The sequence below is a fragment of the Physeter macrocephalus genome, chromosome 2, assembly GCF_002837175.3.
Source record: "Physeter macrocephalus isolate SW-GA chromosome 2, ASM283717v5, whole genome shotgun sequence".
NCBI lineage: Eukaryota > Metazoa > Chordata > Mammalia > Artiodactyla > Physeteridae > Physeter > Physeter macrocephalus.
This window is the reverse complement of record NC_041215.1, coordinates 9,036,144-9,063,248: the sequence shown is the minus strand read 5'-3', so window position 1 is coordinate 9,063,248 and position 27,105 is coordinate 9,036,144. Positions and strand designations below refer to the sequence as shown.

At 42.8% G+C, this 27,105-nt stretch overlaps 1 protein-coding gene and 1 pseudogene across 2 annotated transcripts; both read left to right on the top strand.

Moving 5' to 3' along the window:
• The first annotated feature begins 994 nt into the window (after nucleotides 1-994).
• On the top strand, nucleotides 995-2,230 carry LOC102976497 (nuclear envelope pore membrane protein POM 121-like). The gene has a single exon (XM_007124780.2). It carries the CDS (start codon nucleotides 995-997, stop codon nucleotides 2,228-2,230), a length of 1,236 nt encoding a protein of 411 aa, XP_007124842.1.
• An 18,701-nt stretch (nucleotides 2,231-20,931) lies between these two features.
• On the top strand, nucleotides 20,932-21,688 carry LOC102976203 (ubiquitin-conjugating enzyme E2 D2-like; annotated as a pseudogene). Its single transcript, XR_449016.4, has one exon. The product of XR_449016.4 is annotated as a ubiquitin-conjugating enzyme E2 D2-like (transcript).
• Nucleotides 21,689-27,105: the final 5,417 nt, after the last annotated feature.

Genomic DNA, 27,105 nt, shown 5'->3' with positions numbered 1-27,105 from the left:
GATAACAATTCAAAATAAGGCAAAAAGATTTCAAAACAAAAAAACAAAACCAAAGAAGTGGGGGTAATTACTAAAACATCAAAGATTTTTATATAGTCTGAATATTCTAATGTATTCACCATTCAACTAATAATATTAACTTCATTCTGAATACTTATAGGGAACCAAATTCTGAGTTCCAATTTAAATTGCCAGGTCACTTCTCCCATCCCATAGACACAGACTTACTGAAAAGGAATGACACAAAGGCCTACAGGATCTGCTAAGAGGCAGAAAGCGAAGATTAGGATGAAGGTAAAGCATGACCTTCAAAACAGGAATTCAAGTTTTAGGTCCCAGATAACATAGCTCCTGGATATAGAGCTGCCTAAAAAGATGCCAGTCCTCTACCTATAAGTTCTGACTTCTGGTCATTACACACTGTCTTGGAAACCTTACTTCCCAGGGAAGGGAATGAGGAGCCAAGAAAGGGCACCTGGAAAGTAAGATTCTCTGGGAAGGGAGGAAGATGGGGGGCAGCACATGCACTCTGGCCTCCTGCGTCCAGTGAGTTCCCTCCTGCGGTCCTCCTGCCCCCTAGACCCCTGGGTGGCTATGCCATCACGCAGGATCTCGGTGGCATGGGTTCTGAACGGCTTTCACCTGGGGTATCCGGTGCTGACCCCAGAGCTCTAGGATAGAGTGGGCGCTGCTGAGCCCGGAGCCGTTCGGGTTGGGGGAACACCGCCCGTCACTTTCCCACGATGAAGATGGGGCCTGGCCGCGGGAAGGGCGGCTGCACCCCAGGGAGCCGTTCCTCCACGTGCCATCACCCGAGGCCCGCAGCAGCGGTCCGGAAGCAGGCGAGGCCACTCGCAGGTCTCGCGCCCACTTTCTCGGCTCACTCGTTCCAACAACGCGTCACAGGCGGCACACGCAACAGTCAGTAGCTAAGGGAAACCTCTCTGAGCCACTGACTCCAACTGAAGGACCCGACCGTGCAGAGATGCCCTTCATGGGCGGTTACCTGAACCGGCCTTGCCGTCGCCCGCAGTCATCTGCTCTGCGAGACGGGCACCAGCCGGAGAGACCCGAGCTCCTCGGGCCCCCGTATCCCGCCCGCCGTGTTCCCCTCCCTTTCCGGGTTCAGTCGGTGGTCCCAACCCTGGACCTGGCTCGCAGGCTGTCATACGAGGATCCTGTGGCTTCACCCCATCGTCGTTGGCACCGTTGGCTGTTTATCATAGCCCATCGGTGGCAATATCCAATCCAGCAAGCCTGGTGTTTATTTCTGGGGGTCTTTTCTTCGGGGCCCCGGAGTGGCCATCAGAAACCACTGCTGTCTGCTTTCAGCTCCAAGATGTTCTGTACCTCAGTGATCCTGAAGATGGCACCTGCTAAGGGCAAACTGACGCTCCTTTTGGCTCTGAAGCAGATAATCATCTGTATGTGGTCTTCACTGTCTGTTCACCTCCCAAACTTTTGTGGAAAGGAGATCCTGGCAAGGGCCCTCGAAGAAAGCGGTCAACTGAGAGCCAAGGAAGAGAAGGACCTGACAACCCTGGCTGAGAGCAGGAAAGAGCTAATGAAGCAAAAGAAAGGTCGCTCAGCTCCTGAGAGTCAGGACGAACAGAGAAGGGGCTCGAACCCCGGTGGGAATGCGCAGTCTGTGTTTGGACGGCTGATGGCCAATGGGGTCCTCTCTTCCCTTGAGCCCAGGCCTGGGCCTCTGAAGAGAGACTTCTGTTCCAAGAACTCTGAAGATATCCTGATTAGGAAATCCCAGACCTACTTTTTGAGCTCATGCAGCAAACGAAATGCCATCACCAGTTCGTACAGCTCCACTAGAGGTTTAGCACAGCTGCAGAGGAGCGGTCCAGGCGCAGCAGGGCTCCTGGGCACAGCCTCATCGCATCCTCGTGTGCTCTCAAAGAAAGCCAGCGAGGAAGGCTGTCAGTCTACCCCTTCAGCCTCAGTGGAACCACAGAGGAAGATCAAGCGTGAAAAGAGGAAGATCAAGCATGCAGATGGCCCCTTAGAGCAGAAACAAAACTTAAATTGCTCACAGCCATCTGACAGTTCCAGGCCCCGGAAACAGAAACGCAAGATTCCTCTGCTGCTGCCCTCGAGACGAAATGACCCACCGATTTTGCCCCCACCACCCCAGCTATGTTATCCAGTCACTGCTGAAGACCTTGACTTGGAGAAGAGAGCTGCGATCCAGTGGATCAACAAGGTCTTGGAAGGGTAAGACAGAGGCCATCTCAGACTGCAGAGGCCCTCAGACTTCTTGTTTCCACTCTGCCAGCCCCCAGCATTAATTCACAACTGAGGAGCTTCTGGAAGATGTAGAGCTCCCCAGGCCCATTGGTCTTCCCGTAGCTGGCTGGAGCAGCCACTTCTGTGGGCTGTTTGTCCTGGTTTTCCCTGTTTGTCTTGCTCCACCTGGCTTAAAAAAATTTTGTTCCTTTTCCCTGGCCCACCAGGGTCTGTTCCCCAGTACTTTGCTGCTTGGCCCCTCAGTGGTTCCTCAGAGGAGCATTGCAGGACACCATCAGAGTCCAGCTTTGCCCTTGAGGGAGCCCAGGGTGCTGCTCCTGTGGGCCCATTCCCCCACCAAGTCAGTTCTCTCCAGAGAGACAATGTTCCATTCTTATCGTCTTTCTGTCAGATGTGCCCCTAGAAGTCGGGTGGCTTGAGGTTGTTAGTCTGGCCTACCCCAGTGGTCAGGATCTTTGCAACAGAAGAGGGACACTTTGGACAAGTTTTCCTCCAGGCAGGAGCAAGCAGGACACCCACTGCTGCTATAGTTGCCTCTTCCCACCGTCTCCATTTTCTTAACTGGGCCCTGGTCCATCTTTCTTAGAATCTATATATTCTCTCTCTCTCTCTGAACATTTGGTACCACATGAACACTCAGTTGATGAACAAAGTCATATATGTCACATACCTATAGTCACATATTTATATGTCATATATATTTATATATAAAGTCACATATAATGTAATATATATTATATGTATATTATATATTATATAATGTAACTTACAAGAATACACAGTATATATAAATTATCTATTACATATGTATAATATACTATGTATATATGTATAATATATAATATATGTATATATGTGTGTATAGTTAGTATGTGATTATAATGTATAATATCAATATATATTTGTAATATTGCATGTATATATTACATATTCATATGTAATATGTATGACAGTGCATATTACATTTTAATAACATATACATGTTTAATACATTATGTATAGAATATATATATTTCTGATTTTGCATATTTTATTTTATTAGAATTATAATATAACATTTATTATTTTTCTCACATATTTATTGCTTTTTATTTGTTTTTATTTATTTATTGGAGTATAGTTGCTTTACAATGTTGTGTTAGTTTCTGCTGTAAAGGGAAATGAATCAGCTATATGTATATATATATCCCCTCTTTTTTGGATCTCCTTCACATTTAGGTCACCAAAGAGCATTAAGTAGAGTTCCCTGTGTTATACAGCTGGTTTTCATTAGTTATCTATTTTTATCTATTTTATACATATTAGTGTATATGGCAATCCCAGTCTCCCAATTCATCCCACTCACCCTCCCCCTTGGTGTCCATATGTTTTTTCTCTACATCTGTGTCTCTGTTTCTGCCTTGCAAGCAGGTTCATCTGTACCATTTTTCTAGATTCCACATGTATGCTTTAATATACGATATTTGTTCTTCTCTTTCTGACTTACTTCACTCTGTATGACAGTCTCTAGGTCTATCTACATCTCTACAAATGACCCAATTTCATTCCTTTTTATGGCTGAGTAATATTCCATTGTATATATGTACATCTTCTTTATCCATTCATAGATAATATTACATTACATTACATATAATAGTATATGTTGAATACATATATGACTTTTTGCTAATTTATCAAATATTCCTATCTTTGCTTTTTGAATTCACAGTGGAGGAAGAATTGGCTTGTATGAGTGGCCAGACTTTTAACTTTTCAGGTTTTCTGTGGCCCAGTTGGGAAATCTGGAACCACTTTACACCTCTAGATGCTGAGTCCTGATTTCTGTATTTTGGAAAGGCACTTGCCTTTTCTCTCTCTGCTTGTCACCTGCCTACCTGACCTCACTATGGGCTGCATCATGCCTAGTGTATGTTAGGAAATGACTTGTGACAGCTTTAGTCTTTTAAAACATTTTAAATATGATATAATTTTAGACTTACAGGATAGTACAGAGATCCCCAACTAGTCTTCATCTAGCTTCTCCTAAAGTTAACATCTTACAGAACAGTTATTGAAACCAGGTAATTAACACTGTTACAATGCTATTAGCTAAACTTCAGACTTTAATTGGATTTCCCCATTTTTCCAGTAAAAGTTTCTCCCTATACCTGTATCAGTCCAGAATCCCACATTTCATTTAGTTGTCATGTCTCCTTAGTCTCCTCCAAACTGTGACCATTTTTCTATCTTAATATCTCTTGTGACCTATATACATTTGAAGAGTACCAGTTAGGTATTTTGTAGAATTATCTTCAATTTGGATTTGTCTGCTGTTTTCTCATGAGTACATTGAGGTTATGGATTTTTAAGAAAAAATCCCACATAGGTGATGTATCCTTCTCAGCATATGGGAAATATTAATCTTGATCACCTGATTAAGGTGGAATCTGCCAGCATTCTCCACTGAGTAGTTACTATTTCTCCCTATGTAATACATATTTAAGTGAGTCATACTTTGATGCTACACAAAACTCCTGTTTATCCTTAAACTTTCACCACTAATTTTGCCATCACCAGTGGATCTTGCCTGCAGCACTTATCATTGTGGTGTTCTAATGGTGATTTTCTGCCTCTCTTGTTCTTCTACATTTAATTAGAATTCTTCTCTAAGGAAGAGTTCTTTGCATTTATTTATTTATTCAGTCATTTATATCTGTATGGACTCATCAATATTTATTTTTTTAATTTGGTTATATCTATTATTATCACTGTTAATTTTGTTGCTCAAATTGTTCCAGATTTGACCATTATGAGTTCTTTCAGATCAGATACTGAGTCCTTTTAACATGGCTGCATCTTCCTCCCTGCTTTTCCCAAGGATATATTTACTGTCAAGGCCCACAAGATGCTCCAGGGTTATCTTGTATTTTACCTGCCCCAGTTCTGGAGTCAACTACTTTTCCAAGGAGCTTTGGTTCCTTTTATTGGAGAAGGAATTTAAAAAACAAAATCTGGGCATTTCGGTGTGCTCATGGCTACTAGGGAGTCTTTTTTTCCTAGGTCCTCTCAGCAGACAGAACTCGAAATATATGTTCCCATTGACACACACATATATTTCTGTATTTCTCCATGCTTCTGTGGGTGTGTATGCATCTGTGTGTGTGTGTAAATGAGTTCATACTGATACCTCAGACTCTAATGTAGTGTAGAACCAGGGTTCATTTTAGAAATGTTCCCCTTTGCTTATGTGTAACTTCTTCAACAGTTTCTCCAGAGAAGCCTTGTTTAATTATCTACAGTATATTTACTTATTTGTTCAATTAAGAATGCACGGAGTTTCACAATTTCCAACACTGTGAGCAACTTACCGAAGTGTTTGTGTCCAATTCTTTCTGTATTTAGCCTTGCAGCATCCAGGCAAACATTGCTTTTAAAAATTACTTGGTTTAGCTCCTTTCAGCTAGGTTACCCTGCAGCAAGGTTTTGTAATCAATTTCTACCACACTTAGATTCATTTGTCATAGTCTGCATTCCATTTTGGGTTCTTCCAACAACCTGGTTGATTTTAATTTGCAAAGTAAAACGCTCTTTGTGGAATAAAGTTTGCTGACATTTTTTGAGTATTTTTGTGTCTGTATTCATGAGCGATGCTGGTCTGAAATTTTGTTTTCTTGTGATGCCTTTGTCTGGTTTTTGTATCAGGTTAATAGTGCCCATGCAGCATGAGCTGGGAAAGCTTCCTTCCCTCCTCTACTTATGGAAGAATTTGTAGAAGGATTGGTACCATTTATTCTTAAAATATTTGGGAGGATTCACCAGTGAAGTCATGTGGTTCTGGGTTTTTATTTATGGGAAAATCTTCATTTACTAATTCAGTCTTTTGTTACAGGTCTAAAGTTTTCTAATTCTACTTGAGTCAGTTTCAATAATTTGTGGCTTTCTGGGGACTTTGCCTACTTCATTTAAGTCGTATAATTTGTTGGCATGAAATTGTGGTATTTTCTTATAGTTCTGATATCACTAAGGTAGGAGATGATATACTTTCCACAATTCCTAATTGCTTTCACCGCTTGATATAATGTGGGGCTGGGAGGTCTCTGGTGGACCAATATCCTGAACTCGGTGCTCCCACCTCAGAGGCACAGACCTGACACCCAGCTGGAGCACCAAGACCCTGTCAGCCACACGGCTCAGAAGAAAAGGGAGAGAAAAATAAACAAACAAATAAATAAATAAAAAGAAATAAATTTATTAAAATAAAATTAAAAAATTATTAAAAACTAAAAAAATTAAAAAGTAATTAAAAAATAGAAAAAAGAAAGAAAGAAGAGAGCAACCAAACCAGAAAACAAATCCAACAGTGATAACAAGTGCTAAAAACTATATTTAAAAAACACCAAAAAACGGACAGACAGAACCCTAGGACAAATGTTACACCAAAGCTACACAGAGAAAAATCACACAAAGAAGCATACAGATACACACTCACAAAAAGAGAAAAAGGAAAAAATATACCTATAAACATATATTAAAAAAGGAAGAGAGCAACCCCAAATCAATAAACAAATCTACCAGTGATAATAAACTCTAAATACTAAACTAAGATAAACATAAAACCAGAAACCAGTCAGTCACATACAGCAAACCCCAAGTTTACAGTTGCTCCAAAAGTCCACCGTCTCAATTTTGGGATGATTCATTGTCTGTTCAGGTATTCCACAGATGCAGGGTACATCAAGTTGATTGTGGAGATTTAATCCACAAGGCTGCTGGGAGAAATTTCCCTTTCTCTTCTTTGTTTGCACAGTCCTGGGGTTCAGCTTTGGATTTGGCCCCGCCTCTCAGTGTAGGTCACCTGAGGGCATCTGTTCCCTTTTGGGAAGTCTGAGGTCTTCTGCCAGCATTCAGTAAGTGTTCTGTAGGAGTTCCACATTTAGATGTATTTCTGATGTATTTGTGGGGAGGAAGGTGATCTCCATGTCTTACTCCTCCACCATCTTGAGGGTCTCTGGCACTTACTTTTGAAAGATAATATGGATAGGTACAAAGTTTTTGGATTGACACATAAATCACCTCACCACTTTGATATTCAGGCACTGTAAGTTTTGAGTCTTTTGGGCAATGCATTTTCAAGGATAAGATTTTCTGTTCTTGTTTCATGGTCAGTCATTCAAATGTGGACTTGTACACTCCAGTATGTGTCTTGGGTGAGGTATTGATCTTCTGTTTACTTACAGATAAAATGGAGATAATCATAAGTGAGAGTTAAACTGTATTTATATAAGTCCTCTATGATGTCAAGTGCTTTGCATTTATTATCCCTTTTATTCTGCTTCATGTAATCACAACTATTTTTGTCTTTTACAGATGATGGAGCTAAGACCCTGAGCAATCAAATAACTTGAGAATGGTGACATCATGACTCATCTGCATAGGAGCTGACCCTCAACACGAGCACCTAAGCTGTACTCTGTTCTTGTAGTGCAATATGACATTCCATGTAGGCTCATTTTTATACATAAATAAGATAATCATCTAAAAAGTGCTAACTGTAGTGTGTGACATATACTTAAGTGTTTGGTACATTTTATCTCTTATTATGACTAGTTCCTCCCTCTGTTGACTACATCTGTCCCCCCTTAGAGAATCCTCCTGCTTCACTTGACTGTCATGAGAATGCTCATGTTTCAGCTAAGGTGCTGGCTCAGGACGCTCCTCAACCCTTCATTTCCCAAGGATCCACAAGCAGTTCCAGTTTCCATGCAAAGCTTGGGGGAAGCACCCCTTCCTCCTTCCGGAACACTCTCTGTGTCATGCCACTGAAGCGTCTGTGTGTCCAGAGCATCATAAAACCCCTTGTCAGTGGCACCATCAACTGCAACATCTGACCTCCCTCTCTACATAAGTGCTCAAGTCAGATACGTGAGACCGGGTCAAGGACAGATGCCAATCCACTGTCCCGCACACACACTCCTCCCTCTGTCTTGCTTCTTTTCCCCTCAAATTTCACCTGTCTTCCCATCCCACTTCCAGCCACTCATCTTCTCCATCACCAGCTTTATCAAATCCAATTTAGTTTCCTATTCTAGAATAGTGAGAGCTGGGGCAGAGCTTCTGTTTAAGAGAATAGGGGCCTGAGACCTGAATCAGAGATAAGTCCTAAATGAGGACGAGAAGGCTGAGGCAAGATGTGGCACCAACACTGGAGCAGAGGGCTCTGTGAGGCCAGTGCCAGAGGAAGACTACACTGTTCTAGATTGGGACAGGGAAAGAGAACCTAGTGTTAGGTGGAGAGAAAAGTGATCCCACCCTAACCATCCCCTATGGGCCCCCCTTCATGGATATGGAGGAGGAGGAATTCCCACAGCAGACTGTCCTGGGAGAGAGTCACTGATTGTGGAATGATAGACACTGGACAGGCAAAATATGACCCTTGCTGCTTAGGGTTGAAGCCTGCATTTGTTTCCTACAGCCGATGCTGAGCATCAGGGGATGGCGGCACCAGAGGACTAAGAAGGTTGGCTATGGTCAAAACACCTTCTCCTTCCCCTAGCAGAGATCAGACAGATACACAGCAGGCTGGCTCAGGGCCTCAAGATATGATAGGTGATTCAGGGGACATGTGTCAAACTTCACAGGCTTAAGTGCAAGGGGAGTGTCTAGCATAACTTAAGAGACCATGGGCTCATGGAGCGGCAGCCTCCTGGATGAGGCAAGTACTGACCTGGGGTAGGGACATCCACTGCTTCCACTTCAGCATGGTCTGCTGCAAAGACGATACCCTGACTTCCATATGTGAGACTCTTCTCTCAGAGGCCTTAGGTTTATTAGAGATATTTGCATTTTGTGTTTTGTATTCTATTTTGCCTCTTGTGGCCTTAAAAGGCAGGGTCTGCCTCTTTCCTAAGGATGTGGATATTGTTTGTATTCATCATCTTGTAAATCAAGATGTCCACAGACAAGTGACTGGATATGGAAAGGTGGACAGGAGCCAGGCAGAAGATGGAACCCTGGGGACCCATGATTCTTTCCCTATTAGATCAGTGGGGTCAAAAGAGGTGGGTATCCCTTCTTTGAAAATGCAGTTAAAAGTCCTTTTCCCTCCATTCCCTGCCTTTATCCAATGTTAATGATATTCTCCTATGAATGTACATGTATAAACATAAATGGTACACAGAAAAATTTGGTACCATTAGTTTTACAAAAATGGGATTATAAAGTATGCACTTTTGTGTATCTTACTTTTCTTCCTTAACAGCACATCTAAGAGCTCTGGTCTTAGAGCTGATAAGGATCATTCTTTTTAAAATCCTAATCCTGATAGTCACCTAACCCCAAGGTACCAACCCAAACACTAACCCTAATTCTTTTAAATCTAAAAAGTTCTAACCTTGAGGCCTTACCCCAACCTTAACTCCAGCCCTACCACTAGGGTCCTCTCCAGAACCCTATTCCCCAGACCCTATAAACTCTAATGCTGACTCTGAGGCCCTAATCCATGTGGAATTAAGCTGCAATGTATTCACCATTTAAAAAAAATTTTTATTGGAGCATAGTTGCTTTACAATTATGTGTTCGTTTCAGGTGTACAGCAAAGTGAATCAGTTATACAAATGCACATATCCCTTCTTTTTCAGATTATTTTCCCATATAGATTATTACAGAGTATTGAATATAGTTCCCTGTGCTACATTGTAGTCCTTATTAGTTATCTCTTTTATATATAGTAGTCTGTATATGTTAATCCCAATCTCCTAATTTATCATTTTTCCCCTTTGGTAACCATAAGTTTGATTTTGAGATCTGTGAGTTTGTTTCTATTTTGTAAATAAGTATACTTGTATCATTTATTATTAGATTACACATATAAGTGATATCATATTATATTTGTCTTTTTCTGTCTGACTTCCTTCATTTAGTATGAAAATCTCTGGGTCCACCCAAGTTTACTGCAAATGGCATTATTTCATTCATTTTATGGCTAATAATTCCACTGTATATATGTACCACATCTTCTTTATCCATTCCTTGGTTGATGGATATTTATGTTGTTTCCATGTCCTGGCTATTGTAACTAATGCTGCAATGAACATTGGAGTGCATGTATCTTTTTGAATTATGGTTTTCTCCAGATATATGCCCAGGAGTAGGATTGCTGGATCATATGGTAGTTCTATAGTTTTTTGAAGAGCCTCCATACTGTTCTTCATAATGCTTGTTCCAATTTACATTCCCACCAACAGTGCAAGAGGGGTACATTTTCTCCACATCCTCTCCAGCATTTATTGTTTGTAGAATTTTTGATGAATGGCCATTCTGACCGGTGTAAGGTGATACCTCATTGTAGTTTTGACTTGCATTTCTCTAATAATTAGTGATGTTGAGCACCTTTTCATGTGTTTGTTGGTCATCTGTATGTCGTCTTTGGAGAAATGTCTATTTAGATCTTCTGCCCATTTTTTGATTGGGTTTGTTTTTTTGATATTGAGCTACATGAGCAGTTTGTATATTTTGGAGATTAATCTCTTATCATTTGCTTCGTTTGCAAATGTTTTCTATGATTCTGAGGGTAGTATTTTTGTTTTGTTTATGTTTTCCTTTGCTGTTAAAAAGCTTTTAAGTTTAATTAGGTCCCATGTTTTATTTCTGTCTTTATTTACATTACTCTAGGAGGTAGATCAAAAAATATATTGCTGTAATTTATGTCAGAGAGTGTTTTTGCCTATTTTATGCCTTTCCTAAGAGTTTTAGAGTATCTGGTCTTACATTTAGGTCTTTAATCCATTTTGAGTTTATTTTTGTGTATGGTGTTAGAGAGTGTTCTAATTTCATTCTTTTACATGTAGCTGTCCAGTTTTCCCAGCACAGCTTATTGAAGAGACTGCCTCTTCTCCATTGTATATTCTTGCCTCCTTTGTCATAGATTAGGTCTTTTCTCCATTGTATATTCTTGCCTCCTTTGTCATAGATTAGGTGACCATAGGTTCATGGGTTTATCTCTAGTCTTTCTATCTTGTTCCATTGATCTATATCTCTGTTTTTGTGTCAGCACTATACTGTTTTGATTAGTGTAGCTTTGTAGTATAGTCTGAAGTCAGGGAGCCTGATTCTTTTAATTCTTCTTTTACAATTTGGATTCCTTTTAATTCTTTTTCTTCTCTGATTGCCATGGCTAGAACTTCCAAAACTATGTTGATCTGCTATTTGGGGTCTTTTGTGTTTCCATAAAAATTGTGAAAATGTTTGCTCCAGTTCTGTAAAAAATGCCATTGGTAATTTGATAGGAATTGCATTGAATCTGTAGATTGCTTTGGGTAGTATAGTCATTTTCACTGTATTGATTCTTCCAATCCAAGAACATGGTAATATCTTTCCATCTGTTTGTGTCGTCTTTGATTTCTTTCATCAGCATCTTATAGATTTCAGAGTACAGATCTTTTGCCTCATTAGGTAGGTTTACTCCTAGGTATTTTATTCTTTTTGGTGTGATGGAAAATGGGATTGTTACCCCAATTTCCCTTTCAGAATTTTCGTTGCTAGCGTACAGGAATGGAAGTCATTTCTGTGAATTAGTTTTGTATCCTGCAACTTTACCAAATTCATTGATGAGCTCTAGTTGTTTTTCCGGTAGCATCTTTAGGATTTTCTATGTATAGTGTCATGTCATCTGCAAACAGTGATAGTTTTAATTCTTCTTTTACAATTTGGATTCCTTTTAATTCTTTTTCTTCTCTGATTGCCATGGCTAGAACTTCCAAAACTATGTTGAATAAAAGTGGCGAGAGTGGACATCTTTGTCTTCTTCCTGATCTTAAAGGAAATGTTTTCAGTTTTTCACTGTTGAGAATGATGTTAGCTGTGGGTTTGTCGTATATAAGCTTTATTATGTTGAGATAGGTTCCCTCTATGCCCACTTCCTGGAGAGTTGTTATCGTAAATGGGTGATGAATTTTTGAAAAGCTTTTTTCTACATCTATTGAGATGATCATATGGCTTTTAAATCTTCAGTTTGTTAATGTGGTGTATCACGCGGATTGATCTGTGGATATTGAAAACTCCTTGTATCCCTGGGATACATCTCACTTGCAGGGTGTATGAACCTTTTAATGTATTGTTGTATTCAGTCTGCTAGTATGTTTTGAGGGTTTTTGCAACTATGTTGGTCAGTGATATTGGCTTGTAGTTTTCTTTTTCTGTGGTATCTTTTTCTGGTTTGGAATCAGGGTGATGATGTCCTCATAGAATGAACTTAGGAGTGTTCCTTCCTCTGAAATTTTTTGCAAGAGTTTCAGAAGTATAGGTGTTAGCTTTTCTCTAAATATTTGATAGAATTTGCCTGTGAAGCCATCTAGTCCTGGACTTTTTTTGTTGGAAGTTTTAAAATCACAGTTTTGATTTTAGTATGTGTGATTGGTCTATTCATATTTTCTGTTTCTTCCTGGTTCAGTGTTGATTGTACCTTTCTGAGAATTTGCCCATTTCTTCTAGGCTGCCCATTTCATTGGCGTATAGTTGCTTGTAGTAGTCTCTTATAATCCTTTGTATTTCTGTGGTGTCCATTGTAACTCCTCCTTTTTCATTTCTAATTTTATTGATTTGAGCCCTCTTCTTTTCTTGATGAGTTTGGTGAAAGGTTTATCAACTTTTTATCTTTTCAAAGAACCAGCTTTCAGTTTCATTGATCTTTTCTATTGTTTTCTTCATCTCTATTTCATTTATTTCTGCTCTGATCTTTATGATTTCTTTCTTCCTACTAACTTTGGGTTTTGTTTGTTCCTCTTTCTCTAGTTGCTTTAGGTGTGACTTTAGGTTGTTTGAGATTTTTCTTGTTTCCTGACATAAGATGGTATTGCTATAAACTTCCCTCTTAGAACTGCTCTTGCTGTGTTCCATAGGTTTTGGATCATCATGTTTTCATTTTCATTTGTCTCTAGGTATTTTTAAATTTTCTCTTTGATTTCTTCAGTGATCCTTTGTTTATTTAGTAACATACTGTTTAACCTCCACGTGTTTGTGTTTTTCACAGTTTTTTTCTTGTAGTTGATTTCTAATCTCATAGTGTTGTAGTTGGAAAAGATGTTTGATATGATTTCAATTTTCTTTAATTTACCAAGGTTTGATTTGTGGTCCAAGATGTGATCTATCTGGGGAAATGTTCCATATGCACCTGAGAAGAAAGTGTATTCTGCTGCTTTTGGGTGGAATGTTCTATAAATATTAGTTAAATTCATCTGGTCTAATGTGTCATTTAAGGCCTGTGTTTCCTCACTGATTTCCTGCCTGAATGATTTGTCCATTGCTGTAAGTGGGGTGTTGAAGTCCCACAATAGTGTTACTGTTGATTTTCCCTTTTAAGTCTGTTAGCATTTGTGTTATATATTGAGGGGTTCCTATGTTGGGTGCATATATATTTACAATTGTTATGTCTTCTTCTTGGATTGATCTCTTGATCATTATGTAGTGCCCTTCCTTATCTCTTGTAACAGTCTTTATTTTAAAGTCTATTTTGTCTGATATGAGTATTGCTATCCAGTTTTCTTTTGATTTTCGTTTGCATGGAATACCTTTTTCCATCCCCTCACTTTCAGTTTTTATGTGTCCCTAGATCTGAAGCAGGTCTTTTGTAGACAGCATATATACGGGTCTTGTTTTTGTATCCAATCATCCAGTCTATGTCTTTTGGTTGGAGCATTTAATCCATTTACATTTAAAGTAATTATTGATATATATGTTCTTACTGCCATGTTCTTAATTATTTTGGATTTGTTTTTGGAGGTCTTTTTTCTTCTCTTCCTCTTTTGTTCTCTTCTCATGTGATTTGATGACTATTTTTAGTGTTCTCTTTTGGGTTGCTTTTTCTTTTTTTGGTGTGTGTTTATCTATTGTAGTTTTTTGGTTTGCAGTTCCCATGAGGTTTTGACATAGCAGTCTACATATATATATACAAGGTTGTTTTACGTTGTTGGTCTCATTTTGTATGTTTTTTTTTTTTTTTGTGGTATGCGGGCCTCTCACTGTTGTGGCCTCTCCCGTTCATTTTGAAATACATTTCCCATTTACTGCATTTGTACTCTCCTCATGGTTGCTTGTTTTGATATCATATTTGTGTGTGGATGATTTCCTACTTTTACTGTATGTTTGACTTTACTGGTGAGTTTTCTTATTTGTGACTTTATTGTTTCTAGTTGTGGCCTCTTTTTTTTTTTTTTAGCACCTAAAGAAGTTCCTTCAGCATTTGTTGTAAGGCTGGTTTGGTAGTGCTGAATTCTCTTACCTTTTGCTTGTCTGTAAAACTTCTGATTTCCCCATCAAATCTGAATGAGAGCCTTGCTGGGTAGCATATTCTTGGTTGTCGGTTTTTCCCTTTCATCACTTTAAATATATCATGCCTTCTGGCCTGCAGATTTACTGCTGAAAAATCAGCTGATAACCTTATGGGGATTCCCTTGTATGTATTTTTTGCTTTTCCCTTGTTGCTTTTAATATTTTTTCTTTGTATTTAATTTTTGTCAGTGTTTGGTTAATATGTATCTTAGTGTGCTCCTCCTTGAATTTATTTTGTACGGGACTCTGTGCACTTCCTGGACTTGAGTGAGTGTTTCCTTTCTTGTGTTAAGGAAGTTTTCATCTATAATCCTTTCAAATATTTTCTCAGGCCCTTTCTCTTTCCCTTCTCCTTCTGGGACCCCTATAATATGAATGCTGGTGCATTTAATGTTGTCCCAGAGGTCTCTGAGACTGTCCTCATTCCTTTTCATTCTTTTTTTCTTTATTCTGTTTGGTGCCAGTGATTTCCACTACTCTGTCTTCCAGATCTCTTATTTGTTCTTCTGCCTCAGTTATTTTGCTATTGATTCCTTCTAGTGTATTTTTCATTTTAGTTGTTGTGTTATTCATCTATGTTTGTTCTTTAAGTCTTCTAGTTCTTTGTTAAACCTTTTTTGTATCTTCTTGGTCTGTGCCGCCATTCTTTTTCCGAGATTTTGAATCATCTTTACTATCATTACTCTGAATTCTTTTTCAGGTAGATTGCCTATCTCCTTTTCATTTAGTTGTTCTTCTGCAGTTTTATCTTGTTCCTTTGTCTGCAACATATTTCTCTGTCATCTTATTTTATCTCACTTTCTGTCTTCATGGTCTCCTTTCTGTAGGCTGCAGGATCATAGTTCCTCTTTCTTCTGGTGGGTGAGGTTGATCCATGGGCTTATGCAGGCTTCCTGGTGGGAGGGACTGGTGCTTGCCCTCTGGTCTGTGGAGTTGGGTCTTGTCCCTCTAGTGGGCAGGTCTGTGTCAGGGGGTGTGTTTTGAGGTGGCTGCGAACTCAGTGCAACTTTTGGTAGCCTGTCAGTGGGTGGTTCTCTGTTCTTATCTTGCTGGTTGTTTGGCCTGAGGTGTTCCAGCATTGGAGCCTGAGGGCTCTTGGGTGGTGCTAGGTCTTGGTGCTGAAATGGGGACCTCTGGGAGATCTCACGTCAATCAGTATTCTCTGGGGCCTCTGCCACCAGTTTCCTTGTCCCCACCGTGAGCTATAGCCAACACCCACCTCTTCAGGAGACCCTCTAAGACTGCTAGGTAGGTCTATCCCAGGTTCCTATCAAGGTACTTTGTGCTGGGTTCCAGTGCATGTGAGACCTTGTGTGTGCCCTCCAAGAGTGGAGTCTCTGTTTCCTCCAGCCCTGTGAAGCTCCTGCACTCAAGCGCCAATGGCCTTCAAAGCCAAACGCTCTGGGGTTTCTTCCATCTGATGCCAGACCCTCAAACTGTCTTGAAGGGCTGTTTTATGTGGGAACGTCCCTATGTAGCCTGAGTGGATTTACTTTTTTTTTTTTTTTTTTTTGGTGTGAGGGCTGTTTTTAGTATGGATGTCTGCCACCTTTTTCTTCACTTTATGCTGGCCATTAACCCTTTGACAGGAGGTGTGACTGATGTTGTGGTGACCAGAGTCTGCACTGGATATTGAGTGGGACCTTCCCTTTGCTCTGTGGTTTTCACTGCCCTGTCAGGGGCAGGGTCTTCTCTTTAGTTGTTGGAGTAGAACTCCTCAGATCTATTTCTGAGCTGTGTTTCTGATCTTCAGTGCGAGGTAGGCAGGATTGGAGTACTCCCACTGGGAGAGAAACCACTGAGTGAGTATTCCCCCTCTGGAGCTGCTCACTTGTGAGCATGCTCTGTTGTGTTACCTTTCACTCATTTTGCAGGCTCACAAATTACACCATTATTGGCACTGTTCTTGGCCCCACCTTAACTGTGAGTATGCCAGCAACTGGCCCTGGTGTCGCTCAGGCATTGTTTTCACCAAGTCATCAGCACAGATCCACTGAAGCCAGGTCCCAGGACTGCAGTAATCATACACCTGGGCCTGCTGTGTGTACCTTGGAGGTATCTCAGACTCTGGCCTGGCCCAACCTCCGCATGTATGTGCCCACAAAGCCCAAAGCTGCTAAAGTTAGAGCTGCTAAAGCTGGAGCCCACCCAAGTGAGAAGGGGTTGAGGCAGCAACTCACTGAGTCAGGCAAGCCCTCTCAGGCAGGAGGGGGTGGGGGCAGAGACTGACCAGGGTGCATGAGGCTGCTCAGGTGGGAAACCCTCAGAGTGTCCCCAGAGGCAGGGACCAGGGCATGGAGAAACAGGCTGCAATGACGACCCCATCCTTTGTGCACCACTCAACAATGGTGCTTTGCTTCTATGACAGACCAGACTTCTTCCACAAGCATTCCTGTTTGCAGAGCTCCACACTCTGGTCCCCTCAGACTGTCTCCTCACAGTCAACAGCAGTTCTCTTCCTGGTCTGCTCTCCAAACCCCAAGTTCCAGCACCCAGCCCCTCTCCACACCAGTGGCTGGGGCATGCAGAGCTGTGGCACAGACCATCTGTGTGAGTCTTACTCTGTCTTGCCTGCCATATACCAGTTGCTGCACTCTCCTCTGAGTCCCTTAAGCTCCCCTTCTGTCCCAGCTTATCTCCCCACTGGTGAGGGAGGCTTCCTTAGATGCGCGAACCTCTCTTCTCCTTCAGCACTCCCCAAGGGGCACAAGTCCTCTCCTGCTTCATTTTTTCTTTTTTTTTTCTTTCATCTTACCCAGTTATGCGGGGATCTTTCTTGTCCTTTTAGGTGTCTGAAGTTCTCTGCTAGTGTTCAGCAGGTGTGTTGCAAGAATTGTTCCACTTGTAGATGTACTCTTGATGTATTTGTGGGGAGAGGTGAACTCCCTGTCCTCCTACTCTGCCATATTCATCAGCCCCTCACCAGGAAAAATTTTGCAATATCATCTTTGTATGTGATCTTAGTGAATATTTTCTCAGAATGGATATCCATGAATGAGATGGTTGGGTCTAGGAATAGAAATATTTTAATGCTGTTGGACATCACTGCCAAACTGTTTTCCAAAATAGACTGAAGATGTTTTCTCCTGGGACATGTGAGAGAACCCATTTTCTTGCATCATCACTTGAAATAGAATTTATGACCTAAACTTCTCCACATTTGAAGTAGTCTTTTAAGTAGCAGTGGGGGTGAGGGTTGGGGACAGTGGAACCTATTCATTCCTAAACTTTAAAGGACTTGGTGTGCTCAGGAACCGCTCCAAGATCTGCATTTGCAGAGAGGAAGGGGACTTGGGAATAGGTGGCCCCACCTCCCACGCTAGCCTCTCCAGAGGGTCCTTGTGGCCCCACCCCCAGAAGTGAGGACCTAAGGGGTTTCAGACAGAAACAGGCTGTTGGGTCATCACAGGATGAGGGAGAAGGACAGTCTCCTGGTGTGACCCCCGAGCAGGGCTCTGACTCTGAGTTCTCATTGACTTATGCCCTGAGGCATAAGTCCAAGGTCCAACCTTCTGGAGTCCCAAATGAGCCTGACTCGAGGGATCAGGTCAGGGGGTGCTGTGGACAGGAGCTGCTTCTATGAGTTAGTCATTAAAACTGGAGCATACCTGTTTCTACTGGGGATGGGAAATCCAAGAGAGAAAGGGGTGAATTTGTCAAAAAAGAAGTGGGCTAAAATGAGCCAGAGAGAAATCAAAGGGATTGTCAGGATGGGGAAATTTTCCTCCTGCCCCTTTTGGGTTCTTTTGATTAGTTATAACAATTAAACTGACACAAGACAGATTAACAGGAGAAAAGAAAAATTTAATTCATAAGCACAAAAGTCTCATAGAAATGGGACTCCACTCTATGAGTGGGCCAAAGGGACCAAAATAGGCTGTTTGTTTACAGATTTTAGACAAACAATTTGAGAAAATTTAACAAAACAAAGGGGCTTGTGTTTGGGGTAGCAGACTATTGAAGAAGTAACAAAGTTTGTTTATACATCTTTCATAGTCTTGAATTCCTTAACTCTGGTGATAAGGATGCTTTTAATCCTCCTGGTACAGGGTAGATACCTTCACATGGGTGATTTATCTCCTGCTTTCAGGAGGAAAGGGAGTGTCAGAGTGGTTTTTTAACCACGCCAGGCTGTTTCTCAAGTAACTTTAATTCAAAATAATCAATATGCCTTTGTGTCATATTTTGGGAGATGGTCTGCCTTAGGCCCTAACAGGAGCATGGAAGGGGATGCAAGACAGAGGAACTGGGAGACAGACGGAACTGAAGGAGCTGACAGGGTGCCCTACAGTCCAGAGTCATACCCCACCTCAAGTCTGGGTCTGAACAGGAGGAGGGGGTTGGAGGCTGGGGGCCTGGGGTCACTTCTATCTCCCTCCTCCCTGATCTGGGAGACCACTGGGTTCCCCTGGTGCATCACTAGGCAGGGCCGGGAGAGGCATGAATCCTGCACACCATTTGTAAATTTTGGAGATTAATCTTTTGTCAGTCACATCGTTTGCAAATATTTTCTCCCATTCTGTGGGTTGTCTTTTCATTTTGTTTATGGTTTCCTTTGCTGTACAAAAGTTTTGAGTTTAATTAGGTCCCATTTGTTTATTTTTGCTTTTATTTCCATTACTCTGGGAGATGGATCAAACAAGATTTTGCTGTGATTTATGTCAAAAAGTGTTCTACTTATGTTTTCCTCTAAGAGTTTTATAGTATCAGGTCTTACATTTAGGTCTTTAATCGATTTCGAGTTCATTTTTGTATATGGTGTTAAATAATGTTCTAATTTCATTCTTTTACATGTATCTGTCCAGTTTTCCCAGCACCATTCATTGAAGAGGCTGTCTTTTCTCCATTGTATAGTCTTGCCTCCTTTGTTGTAGATTAATTGACCACAGGTTCTTGATTTTATTTCTGGGTCTTCTATCCTGTTCCATTGATCAAACAGCTCATGCAGCTCATAGCAAAAAACAAACAATCCAATCAAAAAATAGGCAGAAGATAGGTCTTCTAGAAGTAGACATTTCTCCAAAGAAGACATATAGATGGGCAAGAGGCGCATGAAAACGTGTTCAACATTGCTAATTATTAGAGAAATGTATATCAAAACTGTAATGAGACATCACCTCACACCAATCAAAATGGGCATCATCAAAAAGTCTACAAACAATACATGCTGGAGAGGTTGTGGAGAAAAGGGAACCCTCCCTATGTTGTTGGTGGGAATGTAAATTGGTACAGCCACTATGGAGAAGGTTCCTTAAAAAACTAAAAGTAGAGCTACCATATGATCCAACAATCCCACTCCTGGGCATTTATCCAGAGAAAACCATGGTTCAAAAGAATACATGCACCCAATGTTCATTGCAATGCTGTTTACAATAGCCAAGACATGGAAGCAACCTAAATGTCCCTTGACAGATAAATGGATAAAGAAGATGTGGTACATATATACAATGGAATATTACTCAGCCATTAAAAAAATGAAATAATGCCATATACATGCACCCAATGTTCATTGCAATGCTGTTTACAATAGCCAAGACATGGAAGCAACCTAAATGTCCCTTGACAGATAAATGGATAAAGAAGATGTGGTACATATATACAATGGAATATTAGCCATTAAAAAAATGAAATAATGCCATTTGCAGGAACATGGATGGAACAGGAGATTATCATAGTAAGTGAAGTAAGTCAGAGTAAGACAGAGTAAGACAAATATCATAGGATATTGCTCATATACAGAATCTAAAAGAAAGAATGATACAAATGAACTTATTTACAAAACAGAAACAGACTCACAGATTTAGAAAAGAAACTTATGGTTACCAAAGGGGGAGGGATAAATTGGGAGTTTGGGATTGACATATACACACCACTATATTTAAAATAGATAACCAACAAGGACCTACTGTATAACACAGGGAACTCTGCTCAATATTCTGTAACAACTTAAAAGGAAAAGAATTTGAAAAAGAATAAATACATGTATATGTATAACTGAATCTAACACAACATTGTTAATCAACCTTATTTCAAAATAAAATAAATAAATAAATAAAAATTAAAAGTAGGGCGCTTCCCTGGTGGTGCAGTGGTTGGGAGTCCGCCTGCCGATGCAGGGGACACCGGTTTGTGCCCCGGTCTGGGAAGATCCCACATGCCGCGGAGCGGCTGGGCCCGTGAGCCGTGGCCGCTGAGAGTGCGCGTCCGGAGCCTGTGCTCCGCAACGGGAGAGGCCACAATAGTGAGAAGCCCGCGTACTGCAAAAAACAAAAAATTAAAAGTAGGACCCAGAGGCGCTGGCCGAGCCCGAGGCCTGGGCTCTTGCTCCCTGGAAGAGGGATCCGCGGCGGCTGAGGAAGAGGCGCTGAGCCTAGAAGGAAGAGGCGGCTACCGCGGTGGCGGCGGCGGCGGCTCTGGCGGCAGCGCATAAAGGGGCCGCCGCCGGGTGATGCGGTGACCCCTGCGGCAGGCTCAGGAGCCCAGTGGGCCACGGGCTCAAGTCCGTCCCGCCGGACTCGCGCTCCGGAACTCCCCATCTTCTCCGTCCGACCCGCGATCACCGAGGCGGCCTCGCGCCCCCTCATCCTTTCCCCGTCCCTCCCCTGCCCCTGTTTCCGCCCCGGGGGCCGCCTCCACCTGCCTCGCACGATGACTCTGAAGAGAATCCACAAGGAATTGAACGACCTGGCGCGGGACGCCCCAGCACAGTGTTCAGCAGGTCCCGTTGGAGATGATATGTTCCATTGGCAAGCTACAATAATGGGGCCAAGTGACAGTCCCTATCAAGGTGGAGTATTTTTCTTGACAATTCATTTCCCAACAGATTACCCCTTCAAACCACCTAAGGCTGCATTTACAACAAGAATTTATCATACAAATATTAACAGTAATGGCAGCATTTGTCTTGATATTCTATGGTCACAGTGGTCTTCAGCACTAACTATTTCAAAAGTACTTTTGTCCATCTGTTGTCTGTTGTGTGATCCCAATCCAGATGATTCTTTAGTGCCTGAGATTGCTCGGATCTACAAAACAGATAAAGTACAACAGAGTAACTTGGGAATGGACTCAGAAGTATGCGATGTAATTAAAGAAATTATTGGATAACCTCTACAAATAAAGATAGAGGAACTCTGAAAGAGAAAGTCCTTTTGATTTCCATTTGCTTCCTATGAGCCCACGCCTCACCTTCCCCTGTGCACATGTTTACCTGATACAGCAGTGCTACGTGTTGTACATACTTGGAACAACAAACTAGAAATACTGTACTTCTGTACCAACATTGCCTCCTAGCAGAGAAGTTTGTGTGTGACAAGCCAGTTCTCCAGGCATAACCCAGGTGTGAGACTAAAAGCTTTCCTTATTGACTTAAATTTGTTTAACGGCAGAGTGAGGGGTGGTGGGTATGGTGTGTGCTTGGATGAGGAAGAAAAGCTCCACTGACCTGTAGGAGATTGTTTTTTAAGTGAAATCCCATTAAACTCAAAACAGTTATGAAAAGCAAGGTAAAGAACATGAAGCTGTTTCTGTATTCATTTTATTCCGACGGACTGAACATCTTAGGTGAAAGATTACACTACTGTGTAATAAATTGATTACTACAGTCACTGCATATAATTTTGTGTGAATAGGCTTTTTGATTTTAAGAATTTTGTCTAGCTGAGATTAGTGGTGGATTTTTTCCCACTCCTGAAATGTTTTCATTTATACTGGTTGCATTTCAAAATCATGAAACAATACAGTTTACATAGTAAAAAGGATATCTTGAAAGTAATTTTTTTTTTTTTTTTTTTTTTGCGGTACGCGGGCCACTCACTGCTGTGGCCTCTCCCGCTGCGGAGCACAGGCTCCGGACGCGCAGGCTCAGCGGCCATGGCCCACCGGCCCAGCCGCTCCGCGGCATGTGGGATCCCCCCGGTCCGGGGCACGTACCCGCGTCCCCTGCACCGGCAGGCGGACTCCCAACCACTGCACCACCAGGGAAGCCCCTTGAAAGTAATTTTAATGAACAAGATAAACGCGTAAGCTTAAAATAATTTTCATGAAATTTATATGTGCAGCATTCCAGGAACATGACTGTTAAACTAAATATGAAATTTGCTTTATTATTGAAACTAAGCTGCATTTCACCGAAACCTTGTGGCATTCCTTTGGTACATAGGACATAAAACAAAGGCATTGCTATTTGGTAAGTTAAGCTTCTGTGATTGTGATTGTAAAAACAACATTGACCAAACCTGGGAAACATGAGCACAATCTTGTATTGGAGAGTCTACATAATTACTTTGCACTAACATTGCAGGATGTTCATCCAATTTTAAATTGTACTGTATGTGGCTTTTTGGTCTTCCCTTGACGCTAGTAAAATGTAGTTTGAAACTTGTAAATAGCTGTGTTTGCCAGAAACATCGTTCCTGTGAACTAGACAAGTTACTTTTTTCCCCCTACTTCTCCTAATCTAATTGTAAACCAGGCCAGCCTGAAAGCAATGGCTGATGCTCTTTAGCCGTCAGGTTCTTTCAAATGCATCTTTACACTCTTGCACAAAAATTGAGGAATAATTGTCCTCTGCTTTTGGTTTTTTTTTTTTAATAAATAAATAAATAAATAAAAGTAAACTATAAAAAAATCCTGCAAAGTGACTCCCTGTTCATTTGCATACACCCTGCCCCCTCAGAGCCTCTCCTACACTCACTCTTACAAAGGAGGTGCAGAATTTCCTGCTATGGCAAAAGCCCAGTTCCTAGGTGGAAGTGCTTTCCTAGAAGGACATGAGGAGGAAGAGGGCCATCCTGGGACCTCAATCCCCCCTTTCAATAAACACATGGAACAAACACATTTTAAAAGCATCTTGAAATGGATAAAAATGGAGAATTTCTGGGGAAGAAAATGGTGACAACAGGAGAAAAAGGAGGGCGAGAGTGAAAAGGACAGGGGGAAAAATAAAGCCAGAGCTGCCTGCTCCCACCCATGGGCATGGCCACTAAGAGGTCGCCTTGAAGTTGCAGCTGGAAGGGGCAAGCTTTGATGGTCTGAGTGATCAGCCTTTTGTAGCTGGAGCTCTGGGAAGTGGTTGGCAGGGAGGGGAAAAGTCAAGAACAGAGACAAGTTGGGGTCTGGGGCAGAGGTAGACACTTAGTGCCCACCACCTCTAGAGACAGCAGTACTGGGCCTTCTGGGAGCTTGGAGTCAGCACTGAGGGCAGAAGGGAGCAGGGAAGCAGAGCAATGGAAGCTCCAGGAGGTGGAACTGAGGAGACTCCTGTGCAGCTCCGCTTGTCCAGAATGAAAACACCCTGAAGCGGGATCCTGGAGAGAAGGGCACAGACTCCTAAGGACACTCCCCCACTCTATCCCTGGTCTTACATGTCAGCTTTTCTCTCCTCTGGAAGGGCAGATACTTCTGTTATGGAGCAAAGGGCTTGATGCTTGATGCACATAGAAGCCAATGCTATGGCACCAGTTTTTGAGAAAAGCTTTATTGCAAGGAGGCAGGGGGCAAGGCTGAAATCTGTCTTCCCAACAGCAAGGTGAGGTTGATAGTTACACGTTCAGGTTTTGGAGCAGAAAGGGGGGAAAAGTGGTTGGTTACAAAGTTTAAGGGAGTGATGGATTCTTATGTGTAGGGCTTCATACTTCTTCATAGCTAGCACGTGCAAATTCCTGGAGAGCTGGTATGAAATGTGGGGGAAATATGGGCTGTGATGTCCAAAGGTCATGCATTGGACAAGCAAGTGTATTTTTCACAGACTCCAATCTGCCATACTCTTTCCAACTTGTTTCAGTCAATTTTGTCATGTTGTAAGAGGAGTTGATTTTAACAACCTGTTTCCTTATTTGCAGTTCTATAAGATAAGCTCAAGAATTTCTCTTAGTGATGATTTTTTAACCTTATGGGGCAAGGTTTAATTTCTAGTAATATTAGTCTGTCTTGTGACAGAGATTCCCTCTAGCTATCAGGGGGAAAGTTCCAAGCCCTATCTAAGATTTTGAAGCTGAATGCTGTCTTACCCATCTTCAAATGGGAATCTTTATCAGGAGATCCTGGTTTCAAGGCAGGTTGAATGCATCTCTGGTCTCCTCTACCATCTCCAGTACAGCAGGGTTTCCATTTGTAAGGCAGCCGTGGGCCAGCAGGTAGGGCCTGGTCAGCTTGCTGAGGCCTAGGCCTCTTCTTGAGTCTGGGTGGAGAGACTTGAGCAGTGAACATTCATCCCCAGGTGACAGGAGCCTGGCCAACAGGAACAGGGAGTCTTAGGGGCAGATCAAATGTTTTGGTAAGGGCAGAGGAAGGACAGAGCATCTGCTTACTGCTCTTGGGAAGATGTGTGAGTTTCCTATTGCCACCAGACCAAACTGCCACAAACTTAGAGACTCAAAACAACACCCATTTATTCTCTCACAGTTGTGGAGGTCAGAAATCTGGGATCAGTTTTACTGGGCTAAAGTCTATGTGTTGGCAGAGCTGATCCCTCCGGGAGGGTCTGAGGGGGGAATCCATTTCCTTGCCCTTTCCAGTATCTAGGGGCTGTGGCTCCATCTTCAGATCATACCACTCCAATCAATCTCTGCTGCCATCGTCACATCTCCTTAGTTCCAATGGATTCCTCCTGTCTCCCTCGGACATGCAGCCCACCCAGATAATGCAGGATAATCTTCCCATCTCAAAACCCTTAACTTTGTCACATCTACAAAGTCCCTTTTGACACATAAGGTAACATTTTCCCAGGTTCTGGGGTATAGGATGTGGTTGTATTTGTGGGCCCATTATTCAGCCTACCACAGAAGACTTGCTGGGCTCTCCCACCCCAAGAAACTGCAGCTTCTGAAAGTGCTGGCTGGCAGTGTCCTCTCCAACCTGAGGCCTGTGGGAGGCGGCCTTTGTAACTGAAGCATGCTTAGCAGAGATGCCACACAGGGGCAGAGGTAACAGAACTGCAATTCACAGTACCCTACAGCACTGGGCTAATAGACTCTCTTCTTCTTGGCAGAGGGAAGTTAGTTGGGGCTCCAGTACCCTACCCTACCCACCTGCTGCATTTTACTGTACCTGGCCAGAGAAGAAGGCAGGAACAAAGCTTGCCCCACTTCCCTTGTTTCCCATCTTCTCCTCCCCCCACCCCAGATGGTTCAATCTAGACTATCCCGTCTTCTTTCTCCCTCTAGTCCTGGTCCTGCATCTCTCTAAAGTCCCCATGTAGGCACCCCATGGGGAGCAGAACCCAGGCAAAACAAGTCCTAGGGGGCGGCTTGTGGCGCTTGGACTCAGGGATTCCAGGACCCTAGGCAGGTTTCCCCATCCCTCTACTCCACCGCCTCAACCACTCCCACCTTGCTGCCTTCCTTCTGGGGCACTTCCACACAGGCACTTCACAGTGGCACCCAGGCCTTGGGGCCCAAAACCTCCATCTCTGGTCTGCAGCAGGCCCAGCTGATGGCTCCCATCCCCCCACCCTCCCTACGGCCTGGCCTTCAGTGTTAACTGATGTGTTCCTTCCTGTACCTCTACGCTCTTCTCCTTCAACCCCACCCTCGTGCTTGTGCTTAGTTCCGTCTCCCATTGCCTTGAGGTCGTTAAGGGCAAGGGTTCCACCTCATTCACCTTTGTAACCACAGTGCCCTGAGGACTCCATTATATGCAATGGGAAACTGAGGAAGGAGGTGGGATTCTCATGGCTGTTGGCAGTGAGACACAGGTGTTCCTCAGGCAGCCGGGACGTGAATGCCAGCTCCACCTCTAAGGACCTTCCCTGGGAAGTCTGTGAATCTGTTTATTTTGAGCCAGTAGAGACCTCCTTGACCGGGCTCCAGCGTTCCGTTGTCCTGGTCAGACAGAGGACGTGAAAGCCTTGCCCAGAGACAGCGCTGCCTGGAGGCTAGCTGGAGCGGGGATTCAGGGCTCTCCTGTGGGGAATGGTAATTAAGGCTATGAGTGACATGGACTGCTTGGGAGACAAGGGATGCCCCTCCTAAGTTCTTCTGGACTTCTACAGATTTACCTGGAACAGGAGGCTCTGTTCCAGGACTCTGGCTAGATTGGAGCTGAAACGCTTCTGAAGGCAGGCATATCCGAGGAGTTATGAGATCTGAGACCTCCAGATCTCCTCCCGCCCTCGGCTTTCTCATTGGATTTAACCTTCTGGAACTGGCAGATACCTTACAGGGGCCTCGTGAAAGGATGGGTAATAATTTTTGCTCCATGGATTCCTGCCCAACTGATGATTCCTGCATTGTCAGGATGACGGGAGCCATTGACAGCCAAGAAAAATGCTTGGGCTTCTGCCATTGCCTGCTCCTCCTCACTTGGAAATGGCAACATGGAGCTGCAGCACCACGCCCCATGCAGGTCCCCAGTCTTCGTTGGTGGCAGACTGGTATGCCTGGGGTAAGGCAGACCATGAGCTGGGATCCAAAGTCCCCAGGGAGCCACCCTGTCCCATGTGAGGCAGCTCTTGCAAGGGGACCAGGCCCTTAGGAGACTGGATCACAGTGGCAGCCTCATTCTGGTCAATCCCACCCCCAAGGAACTAGCCCCCTCAGGGAT